The sequence below is a fragment of the Prosopis cineraria genome, unplaced genomic scaffold (genome assembly GCF_029017545.1).
Source record: "Prosopis cineraria cultivar Desert tree isolate PC_DT_omini unplaced genomic scaffold, ASM2901754v1 PC14, whole genome shotgun sequence".
NCBI classification, from domain to species: Eukaryota; Viridiplantae; Streptophyta; class Magnoliopsida; order Fabales; family Fabaceae; genus Prosopis; species Prosopis cineraria.
This window is the reverse complement of record NW_026555345.1, coordinates 3,735,033-3,748,322: the sequence shown is the minus strand read 5'-3', so window position 1 is coordinate 3,748,322 and position 13,290 is coordinate 3,735,033. Positions and strand designations below refer to the sequence as shown.

The 13,290-nt window shown below is 35.8% G+C and overlaps 3 protein-coding genes across 7 annotated transcripts; 1 reads left to right on the top strand and 2 right to left on the bottom strand.

Annotated features, from left to right (window-relative positions):
* Positions 1-894: 894 nt before the first annotated feature.
* Positions 895-4,501, top strand: LOC129293218 (TIP41-like protein). 2 transcript variants are annotated; one of them, XM_054931048.1, is made up of 9 exons: positions 895-1,116; positions 1,534-1,719; positions 2,030-2,120; positions 2,232-2,339; positions 2,908-2,967; positions 3,058-3,099; positions 3,289-3,417; positions 3,822-3,929; positions 4,072-4,501. In XM_054931048.1, exons 1-8 carry the CDS (start codon positions 971-973, stop codon positions 3,924-3,926), a joined length of 867 nt encoding a protein of 288 aa, XP_054787023.1. In that variant the 5' UTR covers positions 895-970; the 3' UTR covers positions 3,927-3,929; positions 4,072-4,501. The 2 variants fall into 2 exon arrangements, with proteins under 2 accessions (XP_054787023.1, XP_054787022.1); XM_054931047.1 differs by having other exon boundaries at positions 4,002-4,501.
* Positions 4,502-4,775: 274 nt separating this feature from the next.
* LOC129293471 (zinc finger protein 7-like) lies at positions 4,776-6,143 on the bottom strand. Its single transcript, XM_054931465.1, has one exon. The coding sequence runs from the start codon at positions 5,753-5,755 to the stop codon at positions 5,120-5,122; it is 636 nt and encodes a 211-aa protein (XP_054787440.1). The 5' UTR covers positions 5,756-6,143; the 3' UTR covers positions 4,776-5,119.
* A 4,471-nt stretch (positions 6,144-10,614) lies between these two features.
* Positions 10,615-13,088, bottom strand: LOC129293299 (uncharacterized). Of its 4 annotated transcripts, none has more exons than XM_054931179.1 (4): positions 12,830-13,088; positions 12,217-12,379; positions 11,429-11,446; positions 10,615-10,870 (listed from the first exon to the last, which is right to left on the bottom strand). In XM_054931179.1, the coding sequence occupies exons 1-2, from the start codon at positions 12,979-12,981 to the stop codon at positions 12,229-12,231; spliced, it is 303 nt and encodes a 100-aa protein (XP_054787154.1). In that variant the 5' UTR covers positions 12,982-13,088; the 3' UTR covers positions 10,615-10,870; positions 11,429-11,446; positions 12,217-12,228. The 4 variants fall into 4 exon arrangements, with proteins under 4 accessions (XP_054787154.1, XP_054787156.1, XP_054787155.1 ...); XM_054931181.1 differs by having other exon boundaries at positions 12,261-12,379; positions 12,830-13,084; XM_054931180.1 differs by lacking the exon at positions 11,429-11,446.
* Between the last annotated feature and the right edge of the window lie 202 nt (positions 13,089-13,290).

Here is a 13,290-nt window from a genome sequence, read left to right as displayed (position 1 = left end):
TACGTGATATTTATCAGATTACCAGGGGCCCTTAAGAGGTCACTTGTCCCTTCTTGTGTAACGCTGATATTATTTTGATAAAATCCTGTGTAACGTTATTATAGTATTGATTTCTATAAGATTGATATTGATGTCTCATGCATAGCCTCTCTTAGCTAAGAAGGTCATACTGCAATAATGGAATGACATCTTGGAAGAGATTCAAAAATAAATAAACAAATAAATAAATAAAGGGAACATGGGCCGCACAGGTGAGAAACGTAAAGCCCAAATGTTGAGGGCCTTGAGGTCCGTTCAGTTCTGTGTATCATATCATCACCAGACGGAAGGACGCTTCAGGCCCAATCTATTCTCTCTTCCTTCTTTCACTCATTGGGTCCTGGAGAAAACTACACGTGCACTTCCCAGCTTAAATTTCGCATAGACCACCTCAGAATCAAGAGAGTAAATTTAAAATATTTTTTAGTGAAAAATGATCAAGATTGTCTCTCTCTATATATAAAAATATGAATAGAGAGTGTTTTAGTCATTTCTTAATAAAAAATTTGTTTAATGTGACTATTTGAATGAGATTTTACTATTATCAAATCGACTGAGAGAGGCTTTTCTAGAAGCATTTTTTACATTTGCATTGAGTTAAATTCAAGATCTCGTATTCATGCAATTATAGCCTCGCCTTTTCTATTAAGATCGGCACAGGCCTGTCATGCCATGACAATGCATTGTAGTTTCAGAATTCATTGATCCTGATCTAAATTGTCAATGTTTTTGCCAACATTAAATTATTTAGTTAGATTAATCTTTTACTAAAATCTTAAAAAATAAATAAAAATTATACTTCTCACAAAGGGCCCAAGAGAAGCCATCTGAGCCCGCTTACACGGTGTCCCATTCCGGATCCAATTCACGAATCAGTTAATCACAGAATCACCCCGAGTGACGCCGAGAAATTCCGAGGTAAAACGAGTCTATGATGGAAGTGAAGGTCGACGAGAATGACCTGAAAGCTGCTGGCGCCGAGCTCCTAGCCGGGGACGGTCGACGTGGTATTCGCATCCACGGTTGGGAGATTGAGACTTGTAAACGCTCTATACTCAAGTCCTCCACTGCTCAAGAGTACGCGCTTTCTTAACTTTAACCCTAGTTCATGTGATTCCCAATTTCAGGCGCTATTCCTGTTGCACTTGTGACTAAATCGTTGCATTCTGTTTTCTGTTTGCTTTGTCGGAATTGCTTTTGTTGTTTCTGGAGGCTTATTTGCTTTTCAATATAATATTTTAGTTTAACTAGAAATTGCTGGTTTCTCTGAGAGAGGGAGAGAGACCCGGGGAGTGGGAGTTCAAGGGTAAAGATTTTTTACTATGTACAATGATGTTTTGCACTATTAGCATAGAACCAATCATGTTCTTATCTTGAACTTGCTATAACTTTCCCGCTAACTTCAAGTTTCAATATTCCCATCTGTCAAAGCCCCTCATTATCTTGATCTTTGTTCCTATAGTTTTTAATGCATTGATTTGATTCATTGTGCAGATGGGAACAGAAACTTCAGACATCTCACTTACCAGAAATGGTTTTTGGGGAAAATTCTTTGATTCTAAAACACATGAAGAGTGGCACTAAACTTTATTTTAATGCATTCGATGCTCTGTATGGTTGGAAACAGGAAGCTTTGCCCCCAGTGGAAGTGCCAGCAGCCGCAAAGTGGAAGTTTAGAAGGTAAGATGGGTTATTTTGACAAAATTATGAACTTTTGTTTTTTAATTTTTCTCGAATTTTCAAATATGTCCGCTGCTATGTCCTTGTATTGTTGAATTCTATGATCTTGTTTACTTTGGTTTCTCTCTTTCTTTGAGAGAATACATTATTTTGTATGAAAATGCCTATTAATCGGTTGATGCATTTTCACTGCGTGAGGAATATAATATGAATGAAAAGTTCGTTTCCATTAAGAAGGTATCAATTTGTCTTTGTTTGCCAGCAAAGAGTTCTTGCTGTTTTTCTCACGTACTTTAGGGAAAAATTGCAGCAAACCTTCTCAGCAAGTAATACTAGATTATGACTATACGTTTACAACGCCTTATTTTGGAAGTGGAACTATTGAGATCGATAAAGATAAGGTACGTGCTCCCTCCTTTGTCTCCAGGGACCTGACGCTGCTGTTAGAAGAAGTACCAAAAATAGTTGACATTTGTGTTAATGATTGTAAACCTTTTGAGTCATAATGGTAGGATGCAAGTGCTACTGAGGAACAATGCAATCTCAAATGGGAAGACTGCGAGGAGAAAATTGATATTGTTGCATTGGCATCCAAAGAACCTATACTATTTTATGATGAGGTGGGTACTTGTTAATTTAAATGACAGCTGTGCAGTGTTCACAAATCTGTTCTATACACAAATTATTTTGTGGACAAAGTGATTTCTTCTTTAAAGTATTTAGGAAATTATGCTTCACTGGTAGAATGAAAAGCACTTAATTTAGGAAAATCTCCATTACCCTCGTTCTGTTATGATCCATTTCTAAGAAGATTGATTAAGGGAGCAGGAAGAGATTAGGAAAAATATTATTATTAATTATTTTTAAATTAGGAATTTAAAATAAATATTGGAAATGGTATTTTTAACTATGATTATAAATTAATAGTTTAATTTACTTACATTTCATATAATCTATGCTTTCATTTTAAAGTTATTAAGGCTCTATACAAAGCCCTCACCTATTGAATGAAGGCACTTGGGGATTTAAGTAGAAAGTATTGTAACTTTAAAGGAAGAATGCATTTGGTTACGAAGTCTGACATGTTAATGCCATTCTAGAATCTATGTAAACGAATTCATTCTTACATTTCTCATCTTCTCTGATGGCATTTGCTTCCTGTCACAAATTGATCCTCTTTATGAACAGGTGATCTTATATGAGGATGAGCTAGCTGATAACGGAGCATCTCTTCTTACTGTAAAAGTGGTAATTATTCATCTATTTTCTTCTGTTTGGATACATGGCTCTTTCATAACATTGGCAATGACTGATGGTGTGACCTGTTGGTTTGTATAGAGAGTCATGCCTAGTTCTTGGTTTCTTCTCTTGCGATTCTGGGTGAGCTACTCCCTCTTCATACAACATGATATTGTTGACCACATGCTTAGCTGCTTTTTTTCTCAAAGAAGCGATTAGCTGAAATTGATCCACTATTCACAAGGCACTTGGTGAATTAATTAGTGATTTACTTCTTATTCTAGTTTTTTGAAAATTGTGATTCTGTTGTTGATTTGTTAATCTTAACAGCTTAGAGTTGATGGAGTGTTGATTAGACTGAGAGACACTCGTATGCATTGTATTTTTGGTGGCGCTGAAAATCCTGTTATTCTTCGAGAAACTTGCTGGAGAGAGTCTACGTTTGAAGCATTGTCTGTGGTAAGTTTCTGCCACGCATTTACATTTATTTACTGAGTCAATTCACAGCAAGGGTTCAACCGTAATGCCTATGTTTAAAGATCGTTTTGAAAGTCAAAGCTGCTGGCATTAAATATTATTATTCTTTAGGTGTATAAGATTGCAGGTGCAGTGCTATCGCAATTTCTGGTTGAATCTACATTCAATTTTATATCAATGTTTTGAATAACACTTTTCAATTTTAATTAATTGGAATGGTTAAGATTCTTCATTAAGCGGCTAATATTGAAGTTTGCTTGTTTCCTGTTTTGGAAAATGAAGAACGAAAATTGTTTTTTCAAATTGTGATTGAATAAGGTGCATGTATACGTAATTCAATGTTGAATTTCTGTCTAAGTGCACTTATCTATGATTAATTGGTACAGAAAGGACAAACTATTGATTCTGCTGCCTACAGTGATCCTAGCATAATCTGCCTAAAGCTCCCCGTCATCATGCATAAGACCCAAAAGCTAACTGTTTCCGCTTAACCTGTAAGTCTGTAAATTCGCATTATGTAAAAAGGATTGAGTATTATTTTTATTCCTGTCTTGTTCGTATTACAGTTTACCTCCCAGGAGAAAAATGACAGGGAGGGGGGGATCATTTCCGGCTCTAAATTTTTGTGAGGAACAGGTTTCTGTTTTACAAAGTCTCTTGAATCCATCAAGATGTGAGTGCCAGATGCGGGTGATGATATGGCGTGGACTCTTGGCCATGGGCATACCAGCAGGCACGTCTAAGGAAATAGTAGATAGCCTGCTAATCTTTGAAGCTTTTCCGATACTTGTAATTTTAAAGTTACTGTGAGGTCTTCATGTTTACAAGTGTTTTTATTTGGAGCAAGGTACTGGAACTGAAAATGATGGCAATAAGTAAACATTAATTGTTTTGTACCGTTCAAAGCGGAAAATTATAGAGAGTACAGGTTGGAGCGAGCGGGTCTAAACTCCTTGTTATCTGTTCAGCATGATTTTTCAAGAGCCCATTTTGTTTGAAACTGAAAAGCTTCATGTGTAATTGTTTGTAAATTTACGTCATCTTATAAAATGTATCATTATCTATAGTCTATAGACAGTAAATAGCCCAATTATTTCGTTATTTCCTTGAGAAGCTTGACCAATGGATATTGGAGATCACGTAAATGTATCAAATTGGGTATAGAATAGTGTCGAGTGATCCCCCCCCCCCCCAAAAAAAAATCTATCTTTGGGAAACTCATCGTACGGAGTTTAGTATTCTTTCCTGGTTTATAGCTCAGGTGAAGTGACTTTCAAGATCACGCTTCACGCCTAGGAATTTTCTGGTGGGTAATTTTTTTTTTTAATTTGGCTAAATAATTATTTTATCAACGACACTGATATTTTTATTGAAGCATAGAATAGAATCAAGAAAATCGAGATAGCATGGCTTGAAAGCAAACCAGACTTCCTATGTGTGCAGAACAGCAATAATTATTTGTAGCATCAAAGAACTAAAAACGCCTAGTTTAGGTTTTGCTGGTGCTATGACCAAGATAAATACCTTGGAATAAAAAAGGCCCGAAGTAAACGTCTGAAACCCTAATTCTTGTAGCATGAATATGCAGCAGAAGCATCATCCAAGACGTTTGCTCTTCAAGTTCATGGATCTCCTACCTCTGGGTCGTGCATTCTTAAAACCAATGAGCAAACTCTTGAGTCTCTCAGAGTCGGAGGTCTAGATCCAGCTTGATTGATGACTCTTTCTCTTTAGGTGGGTCGGCTTCTTGTTGTGGATCCAATCGAAAGCTTCCAGGCCAAACCAAATCCACTTGATTCTCATCAGTCATGAAATAATTCTCCAGTCCCATTCCAACCCCTCCATAATAACAAGCCTCATGAAAGCTTGGTGTTGCTATTCTCGTTCCTCCTCCTCTGTAAGGCTTGTGTACCAGTGAATGAGGCTGAACTCCAAGTGATCGAATCATGGGACTGTTCATGGACAAACCCATCGTCGTCGTCATCTTGTGAGTCTGATTATATCTTCTGGCAGCTCCTCTTTCCCTTTTGTGTGCGTTCTGGTGCCCCCCCAAGGCTTGTGAGCTGTAGAACTTCCTCATGCAGAAATTGCACGAGAAGATTTTGGCATTTGATGGTGATCTTGATCGTGGTTCTGAGTATTCTGGTGCTGCTGAGAGTTGAGTTCCTCCTAAACTCAGGTTCAACCACTCTTCTGGTTCTGGATTCTCACCTTCACTTGCTTCAATATAGTTCTCTTCTCTGTTCATTACTTCAATTTCTAGTTCTAGTTCCTTGTTGCCTGTTACATCACCATCATCATGCTCTTCCAGGATGATCATTACTTGAGATGGGAGTGAGGTTGGATTGAATAGAGAGATTGAATGGCCTGTAGGAATCTAGCTCATCAGATTGGATGCATAGAAAGCATAGTGGAGGAGTGGTGTGATGGTCGGAGTAGATTTTATTTCCTTGTATGCGTGGATTGTTTATATTTGATGTCTATCTAAATCAGTGAGAGAGACCCCACCTGCAGTTGCTTGGTGCTTGAGAGAACAATGCTTATGTCATCTTCACAGTTGCTCTCATCAAACTTAGGATTCCCCACTTTCATATTTCTGCTCTCTTTCCTCTTCTCTCCTTGCAAAGCTCCAACCTTTGTTTAACTACTTTAGGAGTGACTATAGGAATATTGCAAGGTTTCACTCCTGTGTGGTACGTCTTGCATAGCTATTATGCAAGGAAGTTTTTTTTTTTTTTTTTTTTTTTTTGAGTTAGAGGGAGAATGAACCCCTCCTGTGGGGGATTGAACCCATCACCTCTCTTGTGAAAGAGGATTACTTTGCCATTAGGACAATATATCAAGTGTAATGAAGATTTATTCCTTTGCTAAGTTAAGCATATTACGTTACCTGTGATTTTGATTTTAATCTTCTTTTTTTAGCTCAAAAGAATTAAAAATATATATATGCAGCATCTACATGTGATGGAGTTCTCCTCAATCATATGGAACTGGCAAGAAATTATCTAAAGAATTTTCTTGTACCCTAATTTCCTTAGTTTGTGTTTGGAGATCACATATTGGACAACTTTGTCCAAAGTAGATTGATTTAATTGGACACAAGTTGTTTTCAAAGATTATTGTTACGATTTCTATAGACAATGAATACAATATAAATTTTTGCCAAGAGCCTCTTAATTCAATGATACGCTACATTCCTTTGATTAAAAAGGGAAGGTTAGGAGTTCTATATCTCATATGGTGAATAATGAATGTGCGAGTGTGGTGATTATGTGTCACCATTTCCTATCATCATATGGAGGAAGGATCGCTTTTCTTTTCTTTTTTCTTTTTGGTGAAGAGGAAGGATCACTTCTATATACGAGAAAATGTGTAGATATATAGATGTGTCGTGTGAGTATTTGTATTTGATTTTTTTTTTTTAAAATACAAAGTAAGCCAACTCCACATTCTGTTGAATTGGCTAAATAAGCTCTTAGGACCTAAAGACAAGCACGGGCCAAATCAATTACATGTTTCCCCCTCTTTTATTCACGCTTTTTAAAATTTTATTACTTAAAATACTCTCTGAAAGAGTAAATTTTTTTTAATAAGAAATCATAAGTTTCAAAGAGAATAAAATTACTGTGACGTTATGTTGGGTTAGCATAAATGTGAGGTAAAAAAAAAAAAGGAGAAAAGGAGATAGCGTACGGCACTACAAATGCTACATCTGGTGTGAATGAATTTTATTCTTTTATTCTTTTTTTTATAACTATGAAAAAAAAAATTCTAAGCAGTAGAAGCATCTTGTTGAAACAAACTAACTAAATCAAGAGGGTGGGAAAAAAAAAAGGATGAAAACCAATGACACAAGATAAAGTCTATTTGGCAAGCATGTTAGCAGCTTCATTTGCATAATGCAAGATATTCTGAACCACTACACTCCAATCACAAGCCAATAAAGCTTGAACTTCATATAACATCTATATTTGGATGATGAGGGGGCCCTCTATCATTATGTAAGTCCATAGTTTCTAAGCTATCAAATTTAAGAATTAGCTGATGGTATCTAAATTTCTAGGCCAGTTTTAAACACTATAAGCAAGCCCAAAGTTTAGCAATCAACAAGTCACTACCATTCATGTTAAATATGAAGCCAGCTTTGAACTCACCACTCAAGTTTTGACATAGACCCCCACAGTTGATAATATTCAGGAACTTAAGGTCGGCACTGTCCACACTAAGCTTTAACCAGTCATCGGTTGGTGGTATCCAAGTGCCACTATATATAGGAGCCTCCTTTTGCCTCCACATAGTACCTTTCAGTTTGCTATAACAATCATTGAAAATATTAATAATAGCAAGGTTTGAGCATCAATGGTTATGGTAGAGGTATTTTTGTCTTCAAATAACTTCTCATTCCGCCTTTTTCAAATGAGCCAACAAGCAATTGAGAAGAACACCAAGGGACATCATCTTTCTTCCTTGAGGACTGCACATTCTATTTGCTCCACTCTTGAATGTTCACCTCAGAAAGATCTTCTATGTTCATGTGAAGGTGATCCATCCACAAGCTTTTTGTTTTAGGGAAGTCATGAAGCATGTGGATAGTGTCCCCAACAGTGTCCTTGCAAATCCCACACCAATCATCATCATGCATTCCTCGCCTCTTGCGACTAGCATTAGTTAGAAGTTTGTTATGATAAGAAAGCCACAAGAAAGACTTACTTCATTCAAGAACTCTCAGCTAAGTACCACCGTACATAAAGGAATAAAGGCTAAAAAATTTGATATGCCCTTACAGTTGCAACTATTGATATTCCCATATTCTAAAGTGGAGGATATTTTGGTTATTTTAATTATTTCTATTCCCATTCCTTTCTTATTTCCATCATACCAAACATCACGTTGAAAAAATATATATTTTTTCTCTTTTTCATACATACCAAACGTGACTTTTTTAATTACCATTCCTATTTCCTTATATCCATGCCCGTTTGCCAAATTCAAGTTCATGTCTTGGATCATCACTTTTACTATGGCAGATGATTGTTTGCATACTGTGAAATAAACGCGTACGAATCTATGAGATCTACTTTCCTTTCTGAGTGGATACGATAGGCCTAAAGATGGAGAATTCATGAGTGAGGCTCCATCTTGGGGATTGGTAGGTTGAGTGAATGATTTGGGTAATTATTTGTCAACTTTTTGATTCGAAAACTGTTTGTGAAAGTTGCATCGTCTGGCTTCTGGGCCTTTCCTTTCCTTCCAATAAAAGGTGCTCTTGTAAAGTTAGGCACCTGCAGTTGCACATGTCTGCAAAATCACACAGTGCTTTGCTCAAGCTTGAGTGGAGTCATGAGTCGCTCTGAAACCATTCATTCACACAGTAAGTTGCATGATCTGCCTCTGCAAAATTTGTGTGGTGAAGTGCCTCATAGGCTTCTAAGATGTGAACACAATTGAGTTGTGAGTTGTGGTGTGACTCATTGCTTTGGCTTTTCATTGCCTTTGTGAATGGGACCCTGATTAGATTTTTGCCAATAATGGTGATGCAAAGTAGTAAATGATGGAGAGCGTTTTGTTTTTGTTGCCATTTTTTTTTTAAATGAGGGTTTTCTGTCCAGACAGTAAGTATCCACGTCGTTGTCGTCTTCCTGGGGCTTCTTGAACTTCTATTCAAACTTGTAAGGCTCATTTTATTATCTCTCATTCTCTTGAACAATAATTACAAAAAAAAAATTAAATTTAAACAAATAAAATTATTCTTTATATTCATTTTATTCTTTTATATCTCTCGCATTACATACATTCAATTTATGATTATAGATATTTTGAATAATTAAATTCTCTAAAATTACATGTGGAATGAAACTCTTGTGTGTATTTAATATAATTTTAACAGTTATAAAGTCCACTATATTTCCTCGGCATGAGAAGTGATTCAAATTTGAATAATTTTGTGATTTATCGCTTTTCTCCTTCATTTGATTATTTGTATAAATATAAAATTAATTATTTTAATTGTTAACTATTTTGAATTAAAATACAAAAGCGAACTCCAAATGCAAACGGAAAAGTGAAAGACAGTAGGACAATGGCATGTTATTGTACCGTGTCGATTTCGATTGCATTAGTTGCAATCTAATCACGCAAGTTAGGCCAATAACATGTGATGCATAACTGAGGTTTAAGTGGCCTTCGATTTTCTTTTATTAATTTAGGAAGGACCCTCATTCCAATGGAATAATTATTATAAAGAAAATAAAAAAAATGACAATAATTTTTTTTTAAAATATATAAATAATAATTTAACTTCTCAAAATGCCATAAATCCTTTAAAATTTTTAGAGACTTTTTTATCATTAATGAATTTATATAAATTATTAAATTGTCTTTATAAAAAATAAATAATTCACAATTTTTTTCTTATATTCACAACCTTTCTTTTTATATTCATAACAATATAATAATAAATAAAAAATTTAATATACCAATATAAAAAAAATTGCGAATCATTTATTTTTAATAAAAACAATTTAATAATTTATATAAATTCAGTAAATATAGAAAAATCTTTAAAAATTTTAAAAAAATTATAATATTTTAAAAGATTAAATTATCATTTATATGTTTAAGAAGAATTTTATTATTTTTTTTTAAAAATAAGTTCGTGCTTTCTAGAATTTAAAAATAATAAAAGAACATTTCGCATTTTGAAGGACCGCTGAGGCCTGCCACATCTAAAGTTTGTTCCGTTACGCCTAACTTTGAGTGGCACGTCTCAGAACTCAAACCACTGAATTAGGTTATATTTTCTTCGTGGTCAGCAAAATATGCTCATTCACGGAGACTTAAAAAATAAAATGCTTAAACTTGTATCCTTGATGTACTTAAACCTAAAATCTAGTTTATTTATAATGCAATAAACAACGCAATTTGCAGTGTTTGATCTTCTACGACAACGCATTCAACCCACACAATGCAGTCTAATTTATGTTAAATAGGTTTCACCAAATTAAAAAAAAAAATATCACGCGTTATGGTCTTTTTGTTGTAATTTTCTTTCATGCTACTGCCTGCCACTTTAATTCCAAAAAAAAAAAAAATGGAGCTAACACCAGTCTCTAAATTCTTTCGATTGTCATTTCATGCTTGTGACGTTTCTTGCCCATCCAAGTCCCCAGAGAGCGAGCGAAAAGGAAATGAATTTATTTTCAAACAGTAAAATGAAGCCAAAAAAAAAAAAGGCAGTCCAAAATCAGATAAAAATATAATGCACAAATTAATATGCTTGAAAACTATCGAAATTTGGAGGGAAATCAGCCTCCCCCAAGCCAGTAATGGCGTAACAGATGAGTGCTTTGACACAGATTTCTTTGATACCACCCTCTTTAACGACCCTTGATCTGCTTGAATGCAGCTATGTCGATCTAACAGCTCTTTCAGGTAACTGCAGAAACAAAGCAAAAATTGTGGATGAAGTGAACAAGACGGGTCAATTAAGAGGCATCAGAATGTTAGGAAAGCCGTTACAGCAAGCATCAGATTCAGATCATCTGTCTTACGCATCATAAACGAAAATTTTCACAAATGATGATACTTTTTGCTCACGCACGGCATTTCTCACAGGGAAACACTGAAACCACTGTGATCAGGAATTTTTTGAATAACATTGTCAAGAACAAAACAATCACATCCCACAAGCACTTTAACTGGGAAGGAACGCATTGATTCAACAAGGAAGAAAGCTTCTTTTCTTTGATATAAGAGTTGGCATCTAGATTAATTGAGCGAGAATATTTATTACTTTTTTTTTTTTTAAGGACAGAAGTTTTTGACAACCGTTCCCTAGCTGCATGAAGCTTTCAAATTCTACTTCTTAGTAAGAATTTCATGCATACAGGTGGCAAAAAGGTTCACGTGTTTCAGAGCTTCTGTTTGAAGCTGGATCAAGGGGGCCATTTAAAAGAGTTTAACCATAAGAATCTGAGGGGATTTAGAACTTCACCTCAGGAATCAGGATCACCTGTGAAAGGAATTGAGTTAACCCATTATTAGTATAAGTAGAATTGAAGGGATTCACACAGCCAATTTCAAGGACGACTCTTGCAAGCATTTCATTTTTGTCAAAGTAGCAAATTTATTCATGAAATAAATTGGCAATAAATTCCTCATCTAAAGTAAAACCCCGTCGAGAAAACAAGAACCTCTAGACCTTTTTATTCATGGCAAGGAGCCTCCAGATTTTATATTGAGAAGCAAACTAATTTTCCGATTCTAATAATCCAAAATTGTTAAGGAATATACAAAATTATGAGCGATATACAGATGAATGACCAAAAAAAGGAAAAGCAAATGTTTAAGCCTGGCTAGACACCATTCAGTTTGGAGACTAATCAAATTAGTTGTTCCTATAATAAGTGTTTGAAAGTTTTTTCTCATGTTTTGCATGGAGTCTAAGATGAGCTGCACTGCACATAGCTTGTAAATAATGTCCTCCTATAGATTTTATAGCCATGTCCTAGCGCATCACCCATAATTTTCATAGATGCCAGCAGATCCAAAAACTTGGAAACTTCGGTCCAACTTACTGGTCACCGTGAGCAATACAGCACTTATTAATCCTGAACAATATTTTAGGTTTACAAATTAAGGCTCTGGTGCCTTATGGGTCATGACTTGTGAGACAACGATAATTATATTCCAAGAGAGTTTTTGGGGGGGCAAAAAAAAACTGACAACGAGCCACAATGCGTTTTCATTTCTTGTGTCCTTAGTTAAAACAGCAAGACTCACAAAGAGAGACTACTAGCGATCTTGACAAGAACGACGGAAGGTACCATTGGACAACTCGCAACAAGCACGAGCACTGACAGTAAAGTGTGATGAGAGACATGTTGTAGCCATCGAACCATGTAGCAGGAAAAGAGATTGTGTGCATCCTAATTCCCCCAAGTTCCTACGCAGAAAACAACGCATATTAGCACACAAGTACAAAACCTGAAGTCAAAAAATAGAAAAGCTAGGAAGAAACACTAATCAATTCCAGATGATATAAAAATATAAGAGAAGAATTTTTATTGGCCAAAAAGAGAATACAGGAGAAAAATTGAGTAGAGCATTTTGTAGTTGGCCTAATTGTTACTTATAGTCCCTCCAGTTTACTCGTAAAGCAATTCAATCCTTTACTTTCAGGTTTAGAAATGGTGTCCTTAAAAAATGTTTATTGGATGTAGAAACATCCAAGGCTTCAAATCTCAAAATAGTGGATCAGAGCAAAGTCCCGGCCTACCAATCTAAAATCGACCATAATTATGCCTAATTACGTCTACGCTTGAAGCATTTCGAAACTATACGATTAGTGGGAGGCCATGGAATCGAAACTTCAGAATGAGCAAAAAGATGGCACCTGGAAGCGGATAAGGAAAACCGGCGGGCTTGAAGGCGAGGGGCGGTGAGGGTCGGCGGACGAAGGCGGGGAAGAGGCGATGGAGCGGGGCGAAGCGAAGCTCTAGCTGTAGACATCAATGAGCGAGAAAGAGATCCAGAACGCCACGCCATTTGTGCCTGAGGTGATCGTCTGAGCTACGCAGAAACAAGTGAAAACCACAGTGGCAGGAAGCCAATAAGGGCTTTGCTAGGGTTTAGACTGGCGTTGGCGGGGGCCTAACTGACTGGTGATATTATTATTATTATTTTTGGGCCAAGGAGACTAACTGATTTAAGTACATAATTTTAAATCAAAATTTGAATACATAATGAAATTAAGACAATGAGAAAATTAATCATTTCCTACTTAGTAATCTTTCCTTAAATTTCAAATATTTTGCTCAATGCAACTCACCTTAACGGAAACTCAATTCTTAACCT

Coding starts and splice junctions, on each gene's coding strand:
- LOC129293299 (XM_054931179.1), bottom strand. CDS start 12,981: ATGGCGTGGCGTTCTGGATCTCTTTCTCGCTCATTGATGTCTACAGCT. Junction 12,380..12,829: donor TTTTCCTTATCCGCTTCCAG/GTGCCATCTTTT, acceptor TTTTCTGCGTAG/GAACTTGGGGGAATTAGGAT.
- LOC129293471 (XM_054931465.1), bottom strand. CDS start 5,755: ATGATCATCCTGGAAGAGCATGATGATGGTGATGTAACAGGCAACAAG.
- LOC129293218 (XM_054931048.1), top strand. CDS start 971: ATGATGGAAGTGAAGGTCGACGAGAATGACCTGAAAGCTGCTGGCGCC. Junction 2,121..2,231: donor TTGAGATCGATAAAGATAAG/GTACGTGCTCCC, acceptor TCATAATGGTAG/GATGCAAGTGCTACTGAGGA. Junction 3,418..3,821: donor CGTTTGAAGCATTGTCTGTG/GTAAGTTTCTGC, acceptor TAATTGGTACAG/AAAGGACAAACTATTGATTC.